Below are 20,778 nucleotides of genomic sequence, written 5' to 3'. Positions count from 1 at the left end.
TCTCTCTACATAAATGAAGTGAGAGGACTTCTCTTGGCAGGGGTTACTGCAAACTTTCTCCTAAGCCAAGTGAGATCAACTGCACAGATGAGTAAGGAAGAATGGGTAACGTGGTCACCCCATTGGGCACTGGCCTACTGTCCTGGGAGACTGACATAATGATATTAGTTTTAGTTTATAAATGGGTCCTGTGTTGTCTCATAATTATGCAAGGGTATAGGAAAGAAAGGAATCGTTCTCCTTCACTTCTCTGTACAAAGAACAGGTACCAGGTCTTTTCATACTCTGTCAACATACCAGGAAGGCTGAAGAAGCAGTGGTGGCCAGTGATAATAGAACCATCACTTATAGATCTTACTGTGTTCCTGGCAACTCCATGAAGCATGTTGCCTACTTGATCTCATTAATCCTCATAAGGATCTGATAGGCAGGAGGCACCACCATTCTCCTATTACAAATGAGGTGACAGAGCTTAGAGAAGTTAATTAAGTCAGCAAAGGTCCACTTTGGGTGGAGTCAGAACTAAATCTTGGTCCTTCCAATTCAAAACCCTTGTTTTTTAATGTCAGGCCTAACAGATTTTTCTCTACTACTAAGTTTCTAAAAATCAGGGGTTTTTCCCCCAGAACTATCTACACAATTGTTGAGCAGAGAATCTTTAGTAAATCAAGTATTTACTAAACAACTCCTATGTGCTAGACATTGTTCAGATGCTAGGGATAAAGCAGTGAACATAAAAGACAAAAATCCCTCATAGAGGATAAATTCTAGAGAGGGAAGACCAACAGTAAACAAGTAGACAAATTATCTCCTATCTCTGATGGCAGTGAGTGCCTTAGAGAAAAATAAAGCAGGAATATTGGAGGAGTCCAGTGTTGTAATCTTTCTGTGGCTTTTCATGTATGATCTCACTTGAGGAGGTAAGGATTGAGCAAAGATCTCAAAGAGGTGAGAGGCAGCCATGTGGATTTAGGGTGAAGAGCATTATAGGCAGATGAGAAAATGCAGAAATGAATGCCAGGGCCTGTGAGTCCAGATTGCTGGGAGCAAGAAGCCAGTGGGTAAAGATGCAGTGGTACTATTATGTTAACTGGGGTGGAAAGTCTCTTTGACATTGGTAAGTAAAGATATTGATGACTCTGAAAATCAACACTTTTTTTTTTTTTTTAATTTTTAGAGAGAGAGCACGTGCATGCATGCATCATGGAGGGGGCCTAGGGAGGAGCAGAGCGATATATATAGAGAATCTTAAGCAGGCTCCATGCCCAGCATGGAGCCCTATACAAGGCTCAATCTCACGACCCTGAGATCACGACATGAGTCAAAATCAAGAGGTGGACACTTAACTGACTGAGCCACCAGGCGCCCTGAAAATCAACCCATCTTTAGATTACTCATCCCGGATTGCTCTTGTGGATGCATCCTTTTTTCTATAACCGGGATTATTTCTGGAGCACCCAGGCACATACCAAAAAGTCCTCTCTTGTGTTGTTTTAGACATGCTTTCAGGTTGTTGAAGAACAAATATCTGAACATTTTCTAAACATTATCCCAGGAGAGTTTACCCTTCAAAGCATATATTTGATAACAGAGCAGCTGTTCAGAGGGTGATCTAAGTCTGAGAGCACCAGTAAATGTCTGGGAGCCAGCAAACCTGAGGCATAGCATGGCTAGTGGTTTGTCCAATACCTTGACTTGTTTATTTGTTAACCCGAAGTAATTGAATCGAGATTGTATTCTTCTGTAATATCTTTGCCTTGCCATTTGTGGTATCTGGTACATAGTTACTACCTACTCACTGATGAATTAAATGAAAGCGATAGTGCCCTTTTCTCGAACTTCTACAGAGTAGGTGCTGCCAAAACTGTTGGGCTTAAAGGCAGGGTTTTATCTAGTGCTTGGCTAGGGGTAAATCCTGTTCTTAGATGGGAAATAACTGATAGCAAGGACAGACAATATATCAGTTTTAAAGATTTCATTTGCTTTTCCATATAGATCATAACCTGTGGCAAGAAAATACTCTTTTAGGATAATTACTAGCACCTCTTTTAGTTGTAATAAGAACCAAGTTTTGAGTCATTCTTTAGGCACACAATTCCCAGAAAGAGAACTGCCTTAAAAACAGACGAGGAGTTTAAAAGAATATAATTCTCATTTTGTGGTATGGCCCCTTTTCAAATAAGGAAACCAAAGCTGTCTGTTTTGATTATCTGTGGAACATAACTCATAGTCAAAAACAATATCCAGTAGAGGTCTTTCAAGCAATGTTCTAGCCTTTTAAAAATATTTCTAGAATGCCATTTTAAAAGATGCTTATAGCCATTACTTCTTTGTATTAGCCTTGTGTGTGTGCATTTGTAATTAAAAATTCTTCAGGGGCACCTGGGTGGCTCAGTCAGTTGAGCATCTGCCTTCAGCTCAGGTCATGATCCCAGGGTCCTGGAATCGAGTCCTGCATCAGGCTCCTTGCTCAGCAGGGAGCCTGCTTCTCCCTCTCCTTCTGCCGGCCACTCCCCCTGCTTGTGCTCTCTCTCTGTCAAATAAATTTTAAAAAGATCTTTAAAAGAAAATTCTTCATTATGGAAAAGTTAAGACATGTGCAAAGGTAAAGAATGTACAGTGATCCACCATGTAGCCATCCCCCAACTGCAACAATCACCAATTTGGTTCCCTCTAAACCCCTACCAACTTACCCCTCCCATAGTATTTCTGAAGCAAATCCCCAACAGATGTAATTTCATCCATGTACATTTTGGTATGTATCTCTGAAAGATCCCCTTTAAAGAACACAACCACTTTTACCCCTAAAAATAAGAAGAATCCCTAATGTTACAAAATACCCAGTCTCTTTTCAAAAGTCTAATCAGCTCATGTATATTATAAATGTTTTTAATTTGTTACACTATGTTTGAAACAGGATATAAAGAAATTCCAACCATTATAATTAAATAATATCTTTTAAGTCTGTATAAGAATTTCTCTTCCAACACTTCTTTTCCCCTTTAAATGTATTTATTGAGGGAACTAGATCATTTTTTCTTGTCTTAGTTCTCACTTTTATAACAAAATACCCTATATTGGGTGGCTTAAACAATAAACATTTATTTCTCACCGTTCTGGAGGCTGGAATGTCCAAGATCAGGGTGCCAACAGATTTGGTATCTGGTAAGTGTCCTCTTCCTGGCTTGCAGACAGCAGTCACCTTGTGTTCTCACATGTCAGAGACAGGTGGGAGTAGCTCTGGTTCTTCTTCTCTTTTTTTTTTATTTTTTTTTATTTTTAAAGATTTTATTTATTTATTTGAGAGAGAGAGAATGAGAGAGAGAAAGCACATGAGAGGGGGGAGGGTCAGAGGGAGAAGCAGACTCCCCGCCAAGCAGGGAGCCCGATGCGGGACTCGATCCCGGGACTCCAGGATCATGACCTGAGCCGAAGGCAGTGGCTTAACCAACTGAGCCACCCAGGCGCCCCTGGTTCTTCTTCTCTTAAGAGCACTAATCTCATCATTGCGGATACTCTCAATACCTCATCTAAACCTAATTATCCCCAAAAGGTCCCATCTCCAAATACCATTACATTGAGGGTTAGGTCTTCAGCATATGAAATTTTTGGATACAAGCATTCAGTCCATAGCAGTCCTATGCTGTTTCTCCAAAGTCTGGATTTTCCTGATTTTATCCTATTAATGCATGATCCTCTGTCCTATATTTCTTGCAGGTTAGTAAATAGCTCTAGATGCTTAGTTTCAGGTGTGAGTATTTTGACAATTATTTTGTAAGTTGTGGTATGTTCTACCAAGTGGAAGTATATCATATTTGGTTGTCTTTTTTGGTGATATTACCAGTCTTTGACAATCAGTGTCTAGATGCATTAATTTATAAGGAATTGTAAAATGGTGACAGTTTTGTCATTTTTCTCAGTTATAAAAGAAAAACATTTCCTCGCTTGGCATAGAGCTATTCAGTGGAATGGTTCATATAGGAAATGAATGTTCTTTTTTCCTTAGTTTTGCAGTTTTCAAAATAATGAGGTGGTTATCCGCATCTTCCAACATTAAGTAAATACATTTTTTAAAGTTTTAAGCATTATGATGAGCTCATTGAAGCAAACATATTTTTAGGTATTTCAGTCCTTTGCAGTTATTATTCTTACTAATACAAAATGTTCCATCTTTAAGTTCACTTCTGAGTTATTTTTGACAGAACCTTCCTTACTATCTTCTTTGACAGGACGTTCCAGGTTCCTTTTCTACATTTTTTCCCCCTGTCCTGGATTGAGCTATTTCTTCAAGCAGCACTGGGATCAATATTTAGAATGGTCTTTGGAGATCACAAACCTGGGTTCTACTTTTATTGCTATTGAATTAGTACTGTGACTAGACGTGTTAGTAGACAGAGCTAGAATTAAAGCACATTGTTAGTTCATACTTCCAGTTCAAATTCAAGGCAGAATTCTTAACTGTAGGGTCCAACATCCTGTATCCTTTCTCATGTTGAGAAACCTGAGCTGCCAATCCTTACATCAGAGTCTCTTCTGTCATCTTGACTTTCTGAATCTTATTTTCTAGTAGATTCTTCGATAATTGGACATTAGGACAATATTTCTTCAGTTTGTTCATACTGAAAGCAGTTCTCCTGTGCCCTTTATATTTGAAAGTCAGTTTGGTTAGATATAAAATATTTGGTTCACTCTTTCTGTCTTTAGTATCTTAAATATGTTATTCCACTGTCTTCTGACATAGCATATTATCTGAATATATGATGATAGTAAGGGTTTTTTTCCTTTGTAAGGAACTTGGGTTTTTTTTGCATGATGACCAAAGGATCTTTTTTTCTTTTTTCTTATTTTTTAACTATAGTAGTTTTACTAGAATATGTCTCAGAGTTGATTATTGGCATGCCATTTTAACATGTAGCTTCAAATATTTTTATTTATTTCAAAAAAATGTTCCTGAATCACATTTTAAAATATGTGTTCTGTTCCATTGCTTTGGTTATCTTTTGTAGGGGCTTTTATAACACACCTGTGGGAATGTCTTATCTTCTATATTTGTAACTTTCTCTTTAGTTTCTTCACTTCTCTTTGATTTTAAGTTTTTCTTTCATTTTATCTTCTATTTCTATCAATAAATGATACATTGTTCTTGGTAACTCTTGTGAGTTTCCAGTTCAGACTTCATGTGTGAAATATTTTAAATTTCATAGTTCTTTACTAAATTCTACCACCTCATTTCTGAGTTTTTCTACTTTGAACTGTGTTTATTATAGCCTCTGTCATTTTATTAATTTCTTCTAGCTTGTCTTAAAATATTAGCCAACAGTTTTCATCTGTTTATAGGCCTGTTTCTGGCATGTTCTCATTGGTCTGTAGACCCATTATTTTATCCCGGGTTTCTTTTTTCTTTTAATAACTACTAAACATAAGGACTTAATCACAATCTCCTTTCAGTTCCTTCTTTCTCACTCTCCTTCCATCTCTCTCTTTTTTTTCTTACTTTCATTCTTTCTTTGTTAATCGAGGCATAATTTATACAATAAAACAAGTTCAATGAGTAACTACCATTCAAACATGATACAAAACAGCTCTGTTGTCTCAATCTGTTTACCCCACACCTCTCTGAAGAGACAATCATTATTTTGGTTTCTATCAACATAGATTAATTTTGTATATACTTGGAGTTCATGTAAATGGAATCATATAGCATGCATAATTTTGAGCATGATGTTAGCTATAGGCTTTTCACAGATGTCATTTATCTAATTGTGTAAGTTTACTTCTATTCCTATCTTACAAAGGTTTTTTCCTCTTTTTATAATAATGAATTTGTGTTGAATTTTTTCAAATTTTTTTCTTCATTTATTGAAATAATCATATGGCTTTTCTTCTTTACTCCACTCATGTGACAGGTTACACTGATTGCTTTTCAGATGTTAAAACAACTTTGTATTGGCATAAACTCCAGTTGTATATGACGTAATATCCATTTTTAAAATTGCTGCATTCAATTTGTTAATATTTTATGAAGGATTTTCTACTTATGTTCACAAGGGATATTGGTCTATAAACCTTTCTATTTTTCTTTCATATGTTTTTATTTTTTGGTATCAACATTAGAGTAATGCCGGCCTCATAAAATGAGTTGAGAATGTGCTCTCACTCGGTGTTTTCTGAAAGAGTTAGTGTTAAATTGGCATTATGTCTCCATTAAATATTCGTAAATGCACCTGGGAAACAATGTGGACTACAAGTATTTGCAAAGGGATATTTTTGATTACAAGTTTATAAAAAATTAATTTTTTATTTATTGAAATAAGTTTCAGTTATTGAAATAACTGAAGGTACTTTCAATTTTTTTAATACACCTTGGCGTAAAATTGTTGATAATGTCTCATATTATACTTTTAAGGTCTGTATGATCTATCATGATAACCCTACTTTCATCTACGGTATTGGGTAATTTGCATTTTCTCTTTTTTTCTTTATCAGCTATGGTAGGTGGTTATCAACTTTATTAAACTTTTCAGTAAGCCAGTTTATGATCTTGCTAATTTTCTGTAAGGTTTGTTTTCCATTTCTTTGTTTTGTGTTCTTTGTATTACTTCCATTCTTCTGTTAGTCAAGTTCAATTTGCTCCTCTTTAGTTTCTTGAGTTAGATGCCTATATTATTCATTTTACACCTTTATTTTTTTAATTATAGGTATTTTAAAGTTCCAAATATCTAAGCACTGCTTTATCTGCTCCCATATATTTTGATATTTTATGTTTTCGCTTTTAGTCTGTTTGAAGCTTTACTGCTCTAGAGCTTTCTCTTTTGTTGCTTGTGCACAGTGATAAAAAAGAAAAAAACAAAAATGACCTCATACAGCCTGCACATTTGGTTAGTACTAACACTTCATATATTCAGACTGCTCCCAGCCTTTTCAGAACTTACTGCAGATCTTTTCTCCTCTTGCATACGTTAGAGTGTATAAAACCCCGTCCAGTTTCAGCTGCGCTTCTCAGATATCCCTTACACAATTTTCAGGAGTGCCTGTTTGTGATTCAGGGGTTCTTCTGTTTTTAGGGAAGCCCCCCTGTTGCTTTCCTTTGCCTCCTCCTATGCACACAATATTACTACTTGGGTTTTGTGTTGTCAATGATTTGTCTCCCCTGTTTGCATTTTGAGGTGTGTGGTGATACTGGACACAGTGTTTTTGCAGATATTTTTCTATTAGCTTTGGTTTTTAATATCTCAGTTGTTCTCTCTGTTTTTATGTGGGGATTCAGAGAGATTTCAAAACAATTCTGCTGGAGCTATCTTTTCAGAACTCTGGGGCTACCTTGATGTGTTGCCGAGCAGTATATGTGTACTATTTCATGTTTGTAGTAAAAGAAGTGTAGGGCTGATCTTTTCCAGAGAGGTCTACTTAGGAATGCTGATTACAGGGTCTTGATTATTTGGTGACCTCTGGAGTTGTCTCTTGCTATGATGGCTGCATTTTCTTTGTGTTAGAACTGCAGTTCTTTTCACTACTGGCTCCTAGTGTGTCAAGGTCATTTCAAGAGTCTCACAGAACAGCCAATAGTGAGGAAGGTCCTCGATAAAATGCCTGCCCCCTTTTGTGTTCTGTGTTGCTGTTTGGTGGATGGGACCCTCCTGGATTCCGACTTAAGGAAAAAAAAAAGGATAATTCAGAAAGAATGGAACCTATCCCTTCCACCCCCCCCCCCATGTAAATGGGTATCTTTCATTAGCTGAATGCCACCGAATACCGGACAGGATTTTATAACCAAAAATGCCTCTGGCATACAAGGTACCTTGATAACTTTTAGAAATTATTGCCTATCATTTATTTGGTTATCTTTGAAAAGTGCCTATGCTTTATTCTAGGGAGTGGGGTGGTTGAATACAGTTGGGACAGCATTCGTGATCCTCAGATAATTCTTCACTCTATGTGTCATACTTAGGAGACACATTCTTTCCCCATGGCCATTTCCAAAGAAATGGCTACATACATAGCTCATCATCATTGAGAATCGTGCTGTTCAGCAGTTTCACACATTGTCTTCGGTTCAATTGTAGGATACTTGTATGTCTCACAAATTCACTAAGTTTTGCACAGAGAGCATTTTTTAGTGAAAAATGCTTGCTTCTTATAAAGTTAATACATATATTGCTATTTTAGTTTATAACATGCAAGTACTTTTCATTGAATCTTTATGATAACCTTGAAAAGCAGACATATCCTCCACTTTATAGATGAAGAAACTGAAAAGCTCAAAACTGGAACTCAAAAGTCACTGCCTTCTTAAAGCTCTGTAGGCAATTTATGACAAAGCCAAGGGGAAATTATTCAATAATTAGAATAATTACTACCAGTATCAGAAACCTCTATGCATGCCAGTAATTCAAAAATGTCTGCAGGGAACAAGGTCACATGAATGATTTTTAATAAATCAGCCTCAATTGGATTATTTACAGTTTAGAGAAAATTTTTAGTAAGTATATACTCATATTTCATAATATAGAATACACAGTATATGTAATGGAAAATAATATGCATTACAAAATAAATTTGTTTTGTGTTGAAGCATTTAACAAACACTTTGGAAGTTATTTTTTTGGAATTCAATTGTTTATGATTCTGAGTCCTATATTCTCTCCTTTAAACCATGCTGTCTCATGATAGAACTTTCAAAATGTTGTAAGTGGCTAAAGAGATGAACCAATTATTACAATTTAGATATGTCTGCCCAAACAAACTGGCTTGGTCTGTAATGATCAATTTACGAAGCATAAATACCAGGAAATGATGGAAAAGAATGAATGGGTAGTCAAGGATTTGAGACCTGATTTCTGCCATACAGGTCATAAATTGTCTTTAGGCTTATAAGGAGAATGACCGGTTTTCTCAGGAGGTAAATATGTGTATGCTTTATCAGTTTTAATAAAATATGACCTAGATATGTCTTAGACAATTCATGCTCCCTGACATCTACTCTCCTGGCAGTCCTCACCCCATCAACACTTTCTGTGGATGAATTTTGATGTCCTTACAATAGCTCAGGGCAGCCAGATTCTCACATACCATATCCACTCAACAGCCTGACTCTCTCTCAGGATTGACTGACTTTACTGTGTCATTTTTCCTACTAGGCTAACTAGGGAGAAATACATAATTCCCAGGAGCTACACATTTGGTCAAATACGTGCTGTCATCTCTCCCCAGAATCTAAAAACTGGTGTCCCTGGGAATCTTACTGCTTAGAGACTACCGTGAGGCGAGTTTAAAAACAGAACAGACTAGCCCATTGGTCATAGTCAGGGTGGCTGTGAATTCTTTATTTTGTGTGTGATGCTCAGTCTCCTTTACCTTCTGAGCATGTTCACCCTACATATCTCATTTTATTAATGCTCATCTCAATGAGATATTTTTCATATATTTTTCAGGATAAGGATTTGAAATCAGCTATATGACAAACTGAATACATACACAGATGTGTGTTAATGTACGTATGTGTGAACACATATTTTTAATCAACCAATGCAATATGGCAAAATCAAGTTGCCTTAGAAATTTTTATTTCAGAGTCAATCAAACTTGAGCTTTGTGTAGCAGCAAAAGTGCTGGCCCCCTGCCAGGGTGGGAAAAAAAAGGGAGGGGGGTGGGCAAAGGTTATTGGAATGTCACTCCTTTTTGCAGCAACTCTGGCCATACGCTGACTAGCAGCCCAGGTGTCCTCACTATGACATTACCAGTGTTATTGGCCTAGGTCCTTTTCAGGGCATTTTTTATGGGAATGGAAGACTTTTGTTGAGTCATAAAGCTACCATTTACCAGTTGTATGTTCTTTGTCAACTAGGCCTTCTGAAACTCTCCTGAGCTTCATGTAGTTGTATTATGAAGCAGCACCTTCTAAAGACTGACACTCTCAGTCTACTGTCACAGGGCTGGCTGCCATATTGGTATCCACTCAATGATATTGCCATGATCTGATGAGAGACTTTGTCACCATGTCCTGGGACTCGCTTTTTTCTTTTCTTCTTAGCAATGTAGGAAACCAAACTGTATGTAAGCAATATAAAATACATGGAGAATACGTAGTAGTTTGGGGACAAATGGCTAATATTTCATTTCTTTAGAGTGTAGAAAAAAATTATAGACCTGCTACTTACAATATGTCCCAACTTGACTCAGATTTATCTCTGAAATATGTCAGGCACTTAGTGATTAACTTTGAAAATGGAATTGGACCAAGGATAGTTATCAGTATATGGAGGATTCTTATCAGCTGCACTATCTGTATCCAAAACTCTAACATGAAACCATAAATGACTACTGTTGATGCTTGAAGAGTTTGAGTCTTCTTAGTAATAATAACTGTGTATAAATGAAATCACCGTTTGGATGGAGAAAGAATATCCCATATTGGAAAGTAATCATAGCTTTTATGCTCGTGTGTGTGCGCTTTGACAGCTTTTTGGAGACTACAGCCTATTTCTTCATGAAACCAAAAATTGGAGAGAAGGAGGTGTCCCCAAATGTTTTCTTCAGTATCTGGCATGAATTCAGCTCTGACTTTAAAGATTTTTGGAAGAAAGAGAACAAACTCATTCTACAAGAAAGGTAGGTTTTTTTCATTTGCACAATGGCATTTTAAAATTGGTATTTTATTAGGTGTGACACCACTGGGGTTGCCAACTTTTATAGCCTGAATGAAAAATTAGATGGCCCTCAACCTGGGATATCAAGTCTAACAGGGTACTGAGAACTGACAAAATTTGGAGTTTGAATAAGAAGGGTTGGCACAGAGGCTATGATGCTACAGAGAATAGCTGGGAAAATGGTTTGCCAGGACCACCGTCTGGTAAAACAACTTCTGTGATGAGGAAACCCCAAAAAAAGCAGAGCATGTAAGTTGAGTGGAACAACCCTGCTGAGATGATAAACCTACTCACCTCAAAAGGCCAATAGCAAAGACTATATAAAGGTAAGATAAATCACTTGTGTTTTGTCTTGTTTTTGCTCAATTCATGAGATATTGTCCAAATTTCACCATTTGTGTTAAAGTTTCTGGCTGATGTCACCAAGAAACAGATGATCAATATTTTTTAAAAGATCTTTCAGGATTCTTGTAGAATTACACCACATTTCCTAAAGTAAATCTTTTTCGGGAATGAAGGGAAATTTTTTCACTTAAGTATATGAAATAAAGTCTTTGTCACTGATTATGAAATTCCATAGAGGCACATTAAATATTAATTCAGGAGGAAAGCTAGCCCTCCCAGGACAGGAGCCCCAAATAGCTGAGTCTACTGGGAGAATGAAACGAAACACAATCAGCACTATAAACCAAATGCTAAAACTGAACCAATTAGTATACTTTCCAAAATCCTTGCACTAACAATGACTTTGCTTTAGATCTTTAGAACACTTGCCTCCTAAGGGACTTTGTCATACCACAAAATTCCACAGTTTCTGCTTATTGTCTTCCTTACATACAAAACCATGATTATGCACCTAGTTTTCATTTCTAACTAGATTCTGATAGGACACATCCTTAAATCAGTTGAAATTAATTGCTGGCTTTTTTTGAGCACATTGGTACTGTGCTATGAGTGCTAACTCATACAATTAATTAGTTAGATTCCATGGTGTTTTCAAAGAAAAAACTTTATACCTCAGTGAATAGTAGATGGAAAAAGAGAGTGGTCTGAACAGAAGGGAAAATACTTTAAATATCCACTCTAAAGACAATAAGAGTATTCTACTCCAAAGTGCATCATTATGGGTTAACCTAAAAGATGCAATTTTAGTCAAAAGTCTATGCAGGTGAGATAGGAGAGATAATTACTGAAATACAAGCACACTTACATTGTCATTCATGTCCTTCAAACTTAACTATATATTACCTTTTAAAAATTTTTTTTACCAAGCAAGGACCGTCAGTTTGGAAAATTGTAAAGAGGAACCTTTTTTTGACTTCAGCACATTACCTACAACGTCCCTTTATGTCCCTCACTGGTCCCTCTCCACGGGCCTTTTTCATCTCTAATCTCGACTTATTCCCCTGGAAAAGGGCCGATAACTCAGTCATACAAATGCACAAATCTGACAGATGACTATTTCTTTTTCTTCTAAGATATTCATTCATTCATTCATTCATTCATTCATTCATTCATTTAATTGAGAGAGAGAGCAGGGGCAAAAGCAGAGGGAGAAGGATAAGCAGACTCCACACTGAGCCCAGAGCCTGACACGGGGCTCGATCTCACCACCCTGAGATCATGACCTGAGCCGAAATCAAGAGTCAGATGCTCAACCGACTCGAGCCATCCAGGTTCCCTTGACAGATGAGTATTTCACCACGTACAGCTTGGTGGCAGGGGCTAGAGTCCTAAATGAGAGTGGAAGTGAGAAGAGATAGGCGTGAACAAGACAGAACTGCTGGCGCTGTAGTTTTGGAGTAACTGTTCTGATGGCACATCAGGGAAGTACGTAAATCACAGCAGAAGGTTGGCGTGTTCCTGTGGTGGTTCCTTGGGAAGTCCTGGGACAAGAAGGTGGGTGGACACTTTTCTCATAGTTTTCCTTTACTCTGTGCATGTGTACATGAGCTGGTGAGATGTCATCACAGGGGAGCTGTTGAGACTGACTAAATCAGTTGCACAGCTCCCCAAAGAGACTCAGTCTCATCCAGCCTGTGCTCCTTGAGTAGAGTTGTGTCTCTAGGGTAACACTTTGATACCAAGCCACTATTCCATGATATTTTATGCGTTTAACATGACCAAAACTAGCTTTTCTTCACTGGGTATCTCGTAAAATCAACCAGATGCTGCTTTTATACTTCATCCTGTGCTTGTCATGTTCTAGGACTATACTGTGGCTTTTTTGACTCAACCCGTGGTGATTCTGCTTTTTGACGCAACCTTTGGTGACTTTGCTCACCCCTTGGTGGCGGTGTTGTGAATTGGCAGATTACAAGTGCCCTTCACTGCAGACTTCCCATCGTTCAGTATCATTTGCTTTTAACAAAGGGCTAAGGAGGACTGTGTGGCAGGTGAGCCTGTGCTTCTCTGCCCTTTAACTTCTGAAATTTGTTACACCTCCCGGCAGATAGGCTGCTCTGATAAGCAAGACCATTGGTCTGACTCATTTGTAGAAAAACTTTGTCTCTTTCCTTAGCGTACGGCCAGTGACACCATTTCCAGGAAACAGTGCAAAATGAAAATGTGGGGCGCCCCTTGTTAAAAAATTATTAAACAATTTCAAGGCAGCAAGTACAGAGCCCTTCCAAAAGTGCACAAACCACACCCATAAGGCAGCCTTGCCCTAGTGTAAGCTTTGTATCATATTTTCTGTAGGTAAATGGAAGGGTATTTTAGGAATGCTTCGTACCCTCAGACATTGATAGGAAGAGGGATGTGGTCAGTTAAATGTGTTCAACTTCTGGTACAATCTGTGATGATCTGAGTAGAACTTCACATAGCACTACAGATACCTAAAATGGGTATCTGCATCCCCGACCTGATTGTTCCTTTCTCTGTACCCTGTATTTATTATCTGCGTATTTTGTTTAGTCGGTTTTATACTATGATGATGCCTAATAATGTGTCTGTTTTTATTTTATACCATAACTATTTTGATATTTGCATTTTAGTCTTTATTTCCCAGTGAGATGTTTGCGTGTTCATTTCTGATGTAGCTCTCACTGTCACTAAGCCACAGTGCCTTTTCATCCTTCTGGTCTCCATAAATATTTGCTGATTTGACTTGTTACATCACTGCATTTCTCCCAGACATGGGAATAAGAACTTAGCTTATGAAGTAATGAACATGCTTTCCTACATAGCTTAAGCTTATCATTGTAAGGAATAATAATAAAAAAAAATTCCAAATACCTTAAGCAAAAAGAAAGGCATTGTTTAGACAGTCAAAGCACAGAAGGGCAGGGATGGAACTTGCATGTGGATTGTCTGAATACAAAAATTCTAACTGCAGTCTGTGGGGGTTAGTCAGGTGCGTCCATGCTGTCTCTCACTCTCTGTCTTTCTAAATGTCCTCCTTTCTCCTCCACTTCCTCCTCCTTCCTCTTCTTCTCCCCCTCTCTCTTTCTCTCACTCTATTCTCATGCTCTCACCCTCTCCCCCTCTCATCTCCCTACCACCACTCTCCTCTGTGGTTTTGTCTACTTTCCAAGTCAGGCTATTCCTTTAAGGGTGGACCCACGGCCATTGGTCACAGCCATGGCTCCCATTCTCACAACCCAGTAGGAGAGAGCACTCTCCACCATCTAGAAACATTCTGAGAAAGAACTCTGGATGAGTTATGCCCAGTTCTGGGTCAGGCACTGTGGCCAGAGGTGTGGGGTACCATAGTTAGTTCAGCAGTTCACAAACCCAGTTGTGCAGCCAGAGAGGAGGGCTTCCATAATTGACAGTCCCCTTCGTAGCAGTCACTGGAATTAGGGAAGAACAGTTTCCAACAAAAGTAAATAATAATATTACTACCCCAAATTTATTAAGCCTTTACCTGCGTAATTAGCAGAATGTCTTAGCATGGTAGAAAAAACCTGAATGGTGGTTTCATGATGTTCCTTGGTCTAATTTGGAATTCACAGATTGACTATCTTTAAGGTTGCAAATCCTGTAAAAGTATTTCTTATCCCATCATTTCTATTTGGTTCTGATTATAGGGTCGTGGTAACTTTGTGTTTTCTGGCTTTGTCCTGATGACTCCTATGATTGAGTACATATATTTCTTGAATTGGTGGATTCCTACACATCCGTGAAAGGAATTAAAAAGGTCTGCTCTCTTTCTAATTGTGGTTTGGAAAACATGAGGATTTTTGAGTTAGCTCTTCCACTTATCAGCCTAGTCATAGAAAGTCATAGTTTCCTAAACTGCAAAATGGAGATAGTAATACCTCTCTTGCAGTGTTATTGTGTAGACTAAATGAGATAATATAGAGTATATAACAGTGTCTACATGCCAAATGCTCAATGGCTCTTCCTCCATCATTTAATATAAATGATATCCTGATCATGGCTACCTACAAATGTAACAACATATTGTTAAGGCATGTTAAGCATCTTAACATATTCAGTGGATACAAGGCATTTCTATGACTCAGTTACTTTGTGGGTAGGTAAAATGTCTTGATTATGAAGCCAAGGGCAAACTTTTGTTTGAGAATGTTCACACGGTCCATCCCTCAATTATTTACATCATAATATACAAAGGAATTCCCGTTTTGATGCTTTTAGACAACTGACCCATTGGTTTTGTCGTGAGTCAGAAAAAGTGTTTTTTCATGTACTTGCCACTAGGCATATGCAATTGTTAATGAGAAATCCTTCTCAAAAAAGAAATCTAGACTTGTTATCACTGAGCAAACCCAAAACATGAAAAATCGTTTTTTTTTTTTAAGATTTTATTTATTTATTTGACAGAGAGAGACACAGCGAGAGAGGGAACACAAGCAGGGGGAGTGGGAGAGGGAGAAGCAGGCTCCCCGCAGAGCAGGGAGCCCGATGCGGGACTCGATCCCAGGACCCTGGGATCATGACCTGAGCTGAAGGCAGTCGCTTAACCAAATGAGCCACCCAGGCGCCCCTGAAAAATCATTTAAAAAAATGAGCTTGGCTATATCCAGAAGATGGGGGCATAAACCAAACATCTGCCAAACATCTCTGCCAAACATCTCCCCAAAGGGCTCACAGAGCACCAGTGTTAATAGGTCGGGAAGTGGGCAGTCCTCAGCTCTTTTATTTTCAGGAAGACAGTAGGAGCATCGGTATCTCCTAGCCACCAATGAACCCTATGGAGCTTGGACAATAAGAGCTATATTAATTAGAGGAAAGAAGTATGGATTGATTGGGAATACATGTGCTTTTTGACCCTGGTGGGCTTGTGGTCCTGGGAGAAGACAGGGGGGCCCAAAACAACTCCACTTCTCACTTTTGCTCTGTTATAAGCAGACTTCAGTTTTTCAGCAGTCTTCAGCTGTATAATTATGTGAGGTTATTTGTAACTATTCTCACCTTCCATATGGAGCTTTTATTATGCACAGGAGGCATTCAAGTCCATTTGGTGAAGGTCCTGTCTTCGTTGAACTAACAGCCTGGCCCAAGTATGGTGTTATATGCAATGGGAGAGCCCTGGGGCAGGAGTGAAGGATTAATTCTGTCCAGAGGACCTTTGACAAGGAGTTTGGAGTTGGAGTAGGATTTTCGCAGGCGGTCCAGGGAGGTAAGGGCATTCTAGGCAAGATGATGTGGCTCTGGCAACCCCATAGTGTGCAGTGTGGCCTATTGGAATTTTATTTTTAGTTGACTTAAGACATTTTAATTTAATAAATCAGTTGTGACATTAGTAAGGGTTATGTTTAAAGTGTTGTCTAACTTAATTTACTGGTTTATTTTATTTTGAGACAGGTAGTCTTTGATGACCCAGGAGAAAGGATAACTACTCCTCTAATTGCGCAAGCATGTGGCAATCAAGTCTAGTTTCTGCCCAGCTGAAATCTGCAATTAGGGGAAAAGGATTTGAATGCTTGGCTTTAGAAGATTATGCATTAAATTGGAAAGCACATCATGCCATGTTAACATTCCTGTTTCCATAATTTATATTTGAGTGAGCTGTATGTTCAGATTTAAGTAGGATGTTATTAGGGTAGAAGGAAGCGACCATTTTCAAAGGGATTGAAAATAAATCTAAAGAATGGAGATAAAGAAGGAAGCTTTATTGTTATGTAATAATGTATTTGTTGGATACCTAGATGAACTTGCCTCTTGGACTGCATTGTTGCATTGCAGCATTAAATGAATTTAGCCAACCATTTACCCCTTTAACTGAGGCATCAATGTCTAGAGAAACAACACATAAAGAAATTCTCTTCCTACTTCTGACTTTCTATAGCAGAAGCTTCGGCACAACAAATGACAATGGAATTGTGGTGAATGGAACCTGAGAATGTGTAGGGAATGTGATCTACATTCATTAAAGGAGTAATTGATATGCATTAAGACATAATAGATAATTCATTTATTTATTAATTCATTCAAAATTACTTATGTCCTACTGTTGTACTGGCCATATTTTCGGGCCATATGGTTCTTACCCTTTAGTGAGAGAAGTAGACAATAAAAAAATAAACACAGTTTTAAATTATAGGTTGAAATTAGTACTGTGAGGAAAATAGTGAACCATTTTTGCCAAGCAAAAACCAGAAGAGTTTCACTTAGAAAGCGTGGTCAGAGGAGGCCCTTCTGAAGAAGCAGTATTTATGCTGACACTTAAAGAATTTGAAGGAGCAACTATGTTAAGGGGCAACATGTATGTGAGTCTGCTAGGCAGAGATGTAGGAAGTTCAAGACAACATGACAGAAAAGATGGGGTGCACTCTAAGAAAGATGAAGGTGTTGAGATGAATATAATGAAATAGACAGGGGCCTGATCATTCAGGCTCTTGTAGATCATGGTAAGAGATTGACTTCTCTGCACATGCAATTGAAAAATCATCAAAGGGATTTTTAAAAAGGGAATAACTTGATGTGATTCATGTAACGAAAAGACTGTTGACTCAAATGGGTAGTAGATTGGACAATGGTATTGAGAAACAATTTAGGAAGTTAGTATAGTGGCCCAGGTGAAAGATGTGATGCTGTGGACCAGGGGAAAGGTGACAGAGATGAGGGGAAGTGGGGGTGTTGAATATATACTTGGGAGGTATACCTACACAAACTTGCTATTCGCAGGTTGCGGCCTGTACCGGTTGTAGAGGGTCAGGAAACTCTACATCTCATCTCAGGTATTGACAAGCTCCTGTTAACCAGGATGTTAGAGATCAAGAATGCAAACTTTCCCTTTCTCTCCTAAAATGATGTACAAAGGCAAGGTTGGGGAAAGCTGTGAATCCTTGGCTATCAGGAAATTCATTTTCCAGAACTTAGTTCTCCAAGAATGATGTAAAATCATAAGGTGAACATTAGATGGAAGAGATCTTTGCATTTCTTCTTGATCTGGCCATGTTCCAAGACATGTTTTTTAAATCTTGGAAAATCCTTTCTCAAAAGCCTCATGTTCAAGAATGGAAGAAACTCACCCTCAGGGTTTCTGGTTCCGACTCCCCATCAGAGAATCAGGACCAAGAGCCAAGAAAGTAGCTTGTCCAAAGACATTTTTTTGCTTTGAAAAGGATTTAAACATTGTGGTACCTTCCAGTAGATTTGTAGAGGCTTGTAAAGTCATCTGAGCAGTTACTAGTTTCTCTTAAGCATTTGCTAAAAATGTTTTTTGTCTTAGCATGTTTGTATATGTCTTAGCAAAGTTTGTATAAAACTATTTTGGATCAAAATAAACTCCATGGAATAGATATTTTAAATTACCTATTAAAAAAACATCACATAGCTTATATGGGCTGAAATACAAGCTGTTCCTTTACAAGCAAGATGGTATTTTGAAGGGGTCACTTTAAGTTTCGTTAGGATATTCTCAAACAACGTGATGATTATAATCTGCTAGAGGAGGAGGTCTAGATCTGTTAGATTTGAATAATGTCAAATTAACCAATTCTTAGGTTTGTGTAGGCTTCTGCTAGAACCTGGATTTTTAAGATAGTGAAAAATTTAAGAAGTCAGAGGCTCCCCAGAGTTCATTCCCACTGTGATATTCTCCATGCTGATTCTGACCTCTTCGAGCAAAGGAATTCCACCTGCTCGGCCTCAGGATTCCACTCTCAGACACCACCCCTATTCCCATTAGTGGGAGTGAATCTTTAGAGAAATGAGAAATGCTTCTTAAAAGTTTGGGATTCTAAAGTAAATAATGGATAATCAGAACCTAGTCATGAGAAGTAAAGATGGAAGAGATCGTCTCTACAACAGATTTGAAACTGATGGCAAAGTTTAGACCAAGACATGTCGGGAGTTATTATATTTGACAAATAACAATTAACTTACTTGGTTTTGCTGCTGAAGTCTGGTTAAGATTTAGAAGCAACTGTGATAAGGCATCAAACTCAATTTTAAAAGGAATCATTTGTGAAAGCATGTGCTGAGTGTGTATGTATGTGTACTGGAGGGAACCAAGAATGGAGATCAGTACTGAAGAAATTTAAGAATATGTATTTTAATATAGGACATACAGAAGAAATTAGGTAATATTCTTGTGTCTTTGTGGGGAGGAAATGGAGAATGGTCTTAAGAAAGTAAGCAGAATGGCCAATAAACATCTGAAAAGATGCTCCACATGATGAGCCATCATGGAAATGTAAATCAAAACCACAAAGAGACATGCACACTAGGATGGCTGTAGAGGAAAAAAACAGGTAATATAACAAGTGTTGGAGGAGATGAGGAGAACTTGTGAAACTGTCACACTGCTGGTGGTAATGTGGAATAGTGCAACCACTTTAGAAAACAGTTAGGCATCTCCTCCCAGGGTTAAACCTAGAGTTACTATGGGACCCAGGAACTCCTTCCTAGCTTTATACCGAAGAGAAAGTAAAAGCGTGCACCCACACAAACACTTGTACACATGTGGTCATGGCAGCACTATTCATAATATCCAAAAGATGGAAACAACTCAAATGTCTATCAGCTGAGTGGATAGTAAAAGTGAATATTACAATGGGATATTATTTGGCAGTAAAAAGAAATGAAGCACTGATATATGCTGTACCATGGATGAACCTTGAAAATATTATGCTAAGTGAAAGAAGACAGTCACAAAAGGCTATATATTTTGTGATTTGATTTATATGAAATGTCCAGAATTGGCAAATATATAGGATCTGAAAGTAGATTAGCTGTGTCTGGGGTTGAGGGGAGAGAGGTATGGGGAGGAATGGTTAGTGAAGTTTCTTTTGGGGCGTATGAAATGTTCTACAAAACCCTGTGAATATACTAAAAGAAACATTGAATTGTCCACTTTAAATGGGCAAATTTTATAGTATGTTAATGATATCTCAATAAAGCTTTTTTTTTTTTTAAGTAAGGAGATTTCTCACATCAGAGTTCTAAGCATAAACGCAGACCACAGTTGGACATGCTGACCGCCTGTGATGATCTGTTTAGATGGCTGATGGTTTTGAAGTCCTACATTGGTTCTTGTGTCTTCCTTCTTGGCACACTCGCAGGCTTTCCCCTGTGCCCTTAGAGTTTCGTATGTACTCATGAAAAGCAAATCTATTAACTACTCACATGAATATTAGCTAGATCAAAAGTTGAGAAATAAATCTGCTGGCAGGGCGCCTGGGTGGCTCAGTCGGTTAAGCATCTGCCTTCGGCTCAGGTCATGATCTCAGGGTCCTGGGATCGAGCCCCACATTAGGATCCCTGCTCAGTGGGGAGCCTGCTTCTTTCTCTTCCTCTTCCTGCTGCTCCCCCTGCATGTGCTCTCTTTCTCTCTGTCAATAAATAAATAAAATCTTAAAAAAAAAATGCCCCACTCTTAAAAAAAAAAAATCTGCTGGCAAAAACTGTAAAAAAAGAAATTGCATAGCTCATTCCAAAATCAAAAAGTCCCCATCAAACATGAAAAAGTGCTCAACATCGCTCGGCATCAGGAAATCCAAATCAAAACCTCAATGAGATACCACCTCACACCAGTCAGAATGGCTAAAATTAACAAGTCAGGAAACAACAGATATTGGCAGGGATGAAGAGAAAGGGGAACCCTCCTACACTGTTGGTGAGAATGCAAGCTGGTGCAGCTACTCTGAAAAACAGTATGGAGGTTTCTCTAAAAGTTGAAAATAGAGCAACCCTACGACCCGGCAAATTGCACTACTGG

General features: G+C 38.2%; 1 protein-coding gene across 1 annotated transcript in view; it reads left to right on the top strand.

Moving 5' to 3' along the window:
- Positions 1–20,778, top strand: part of LOC102746294 (formin-2) — a 140,041-nt gene that overhangs the window by 96,750 nt on the left and 22,513 nt on the right. The window contains exon 6 of the mRNA XM_081824512.1: positions 10,459–10,608. Coding sequence (XP_081680638.1) covers positions 10,459–10,608 — 150 coding nt within the window. The remainder of the gene's footprint in view (positions 1–10,458; positions 10,609–20,778) is intronic.

The sequence above is a fragment of the Leptonychotes weddellii genome, chromosome 6, assembly GCF_054177405.1.
Source record: "Leptonychotes weddellii isolate Sample4059 chromosome 6, ASM5417740v2, whole genome shotgun sequence".
NCBI classification, from domain to species: domain Eukaryota; kingdom Metazoa; phylum Chordata; class Mammalia; order Carnivora; family Phocidae; genus Leptonychotes; species Leptonychotes weddellii.
Note: the sequence above shows the minus strand (reverse complement) of the source record. Positions and strands in the feature narration are given on the sequence as shown.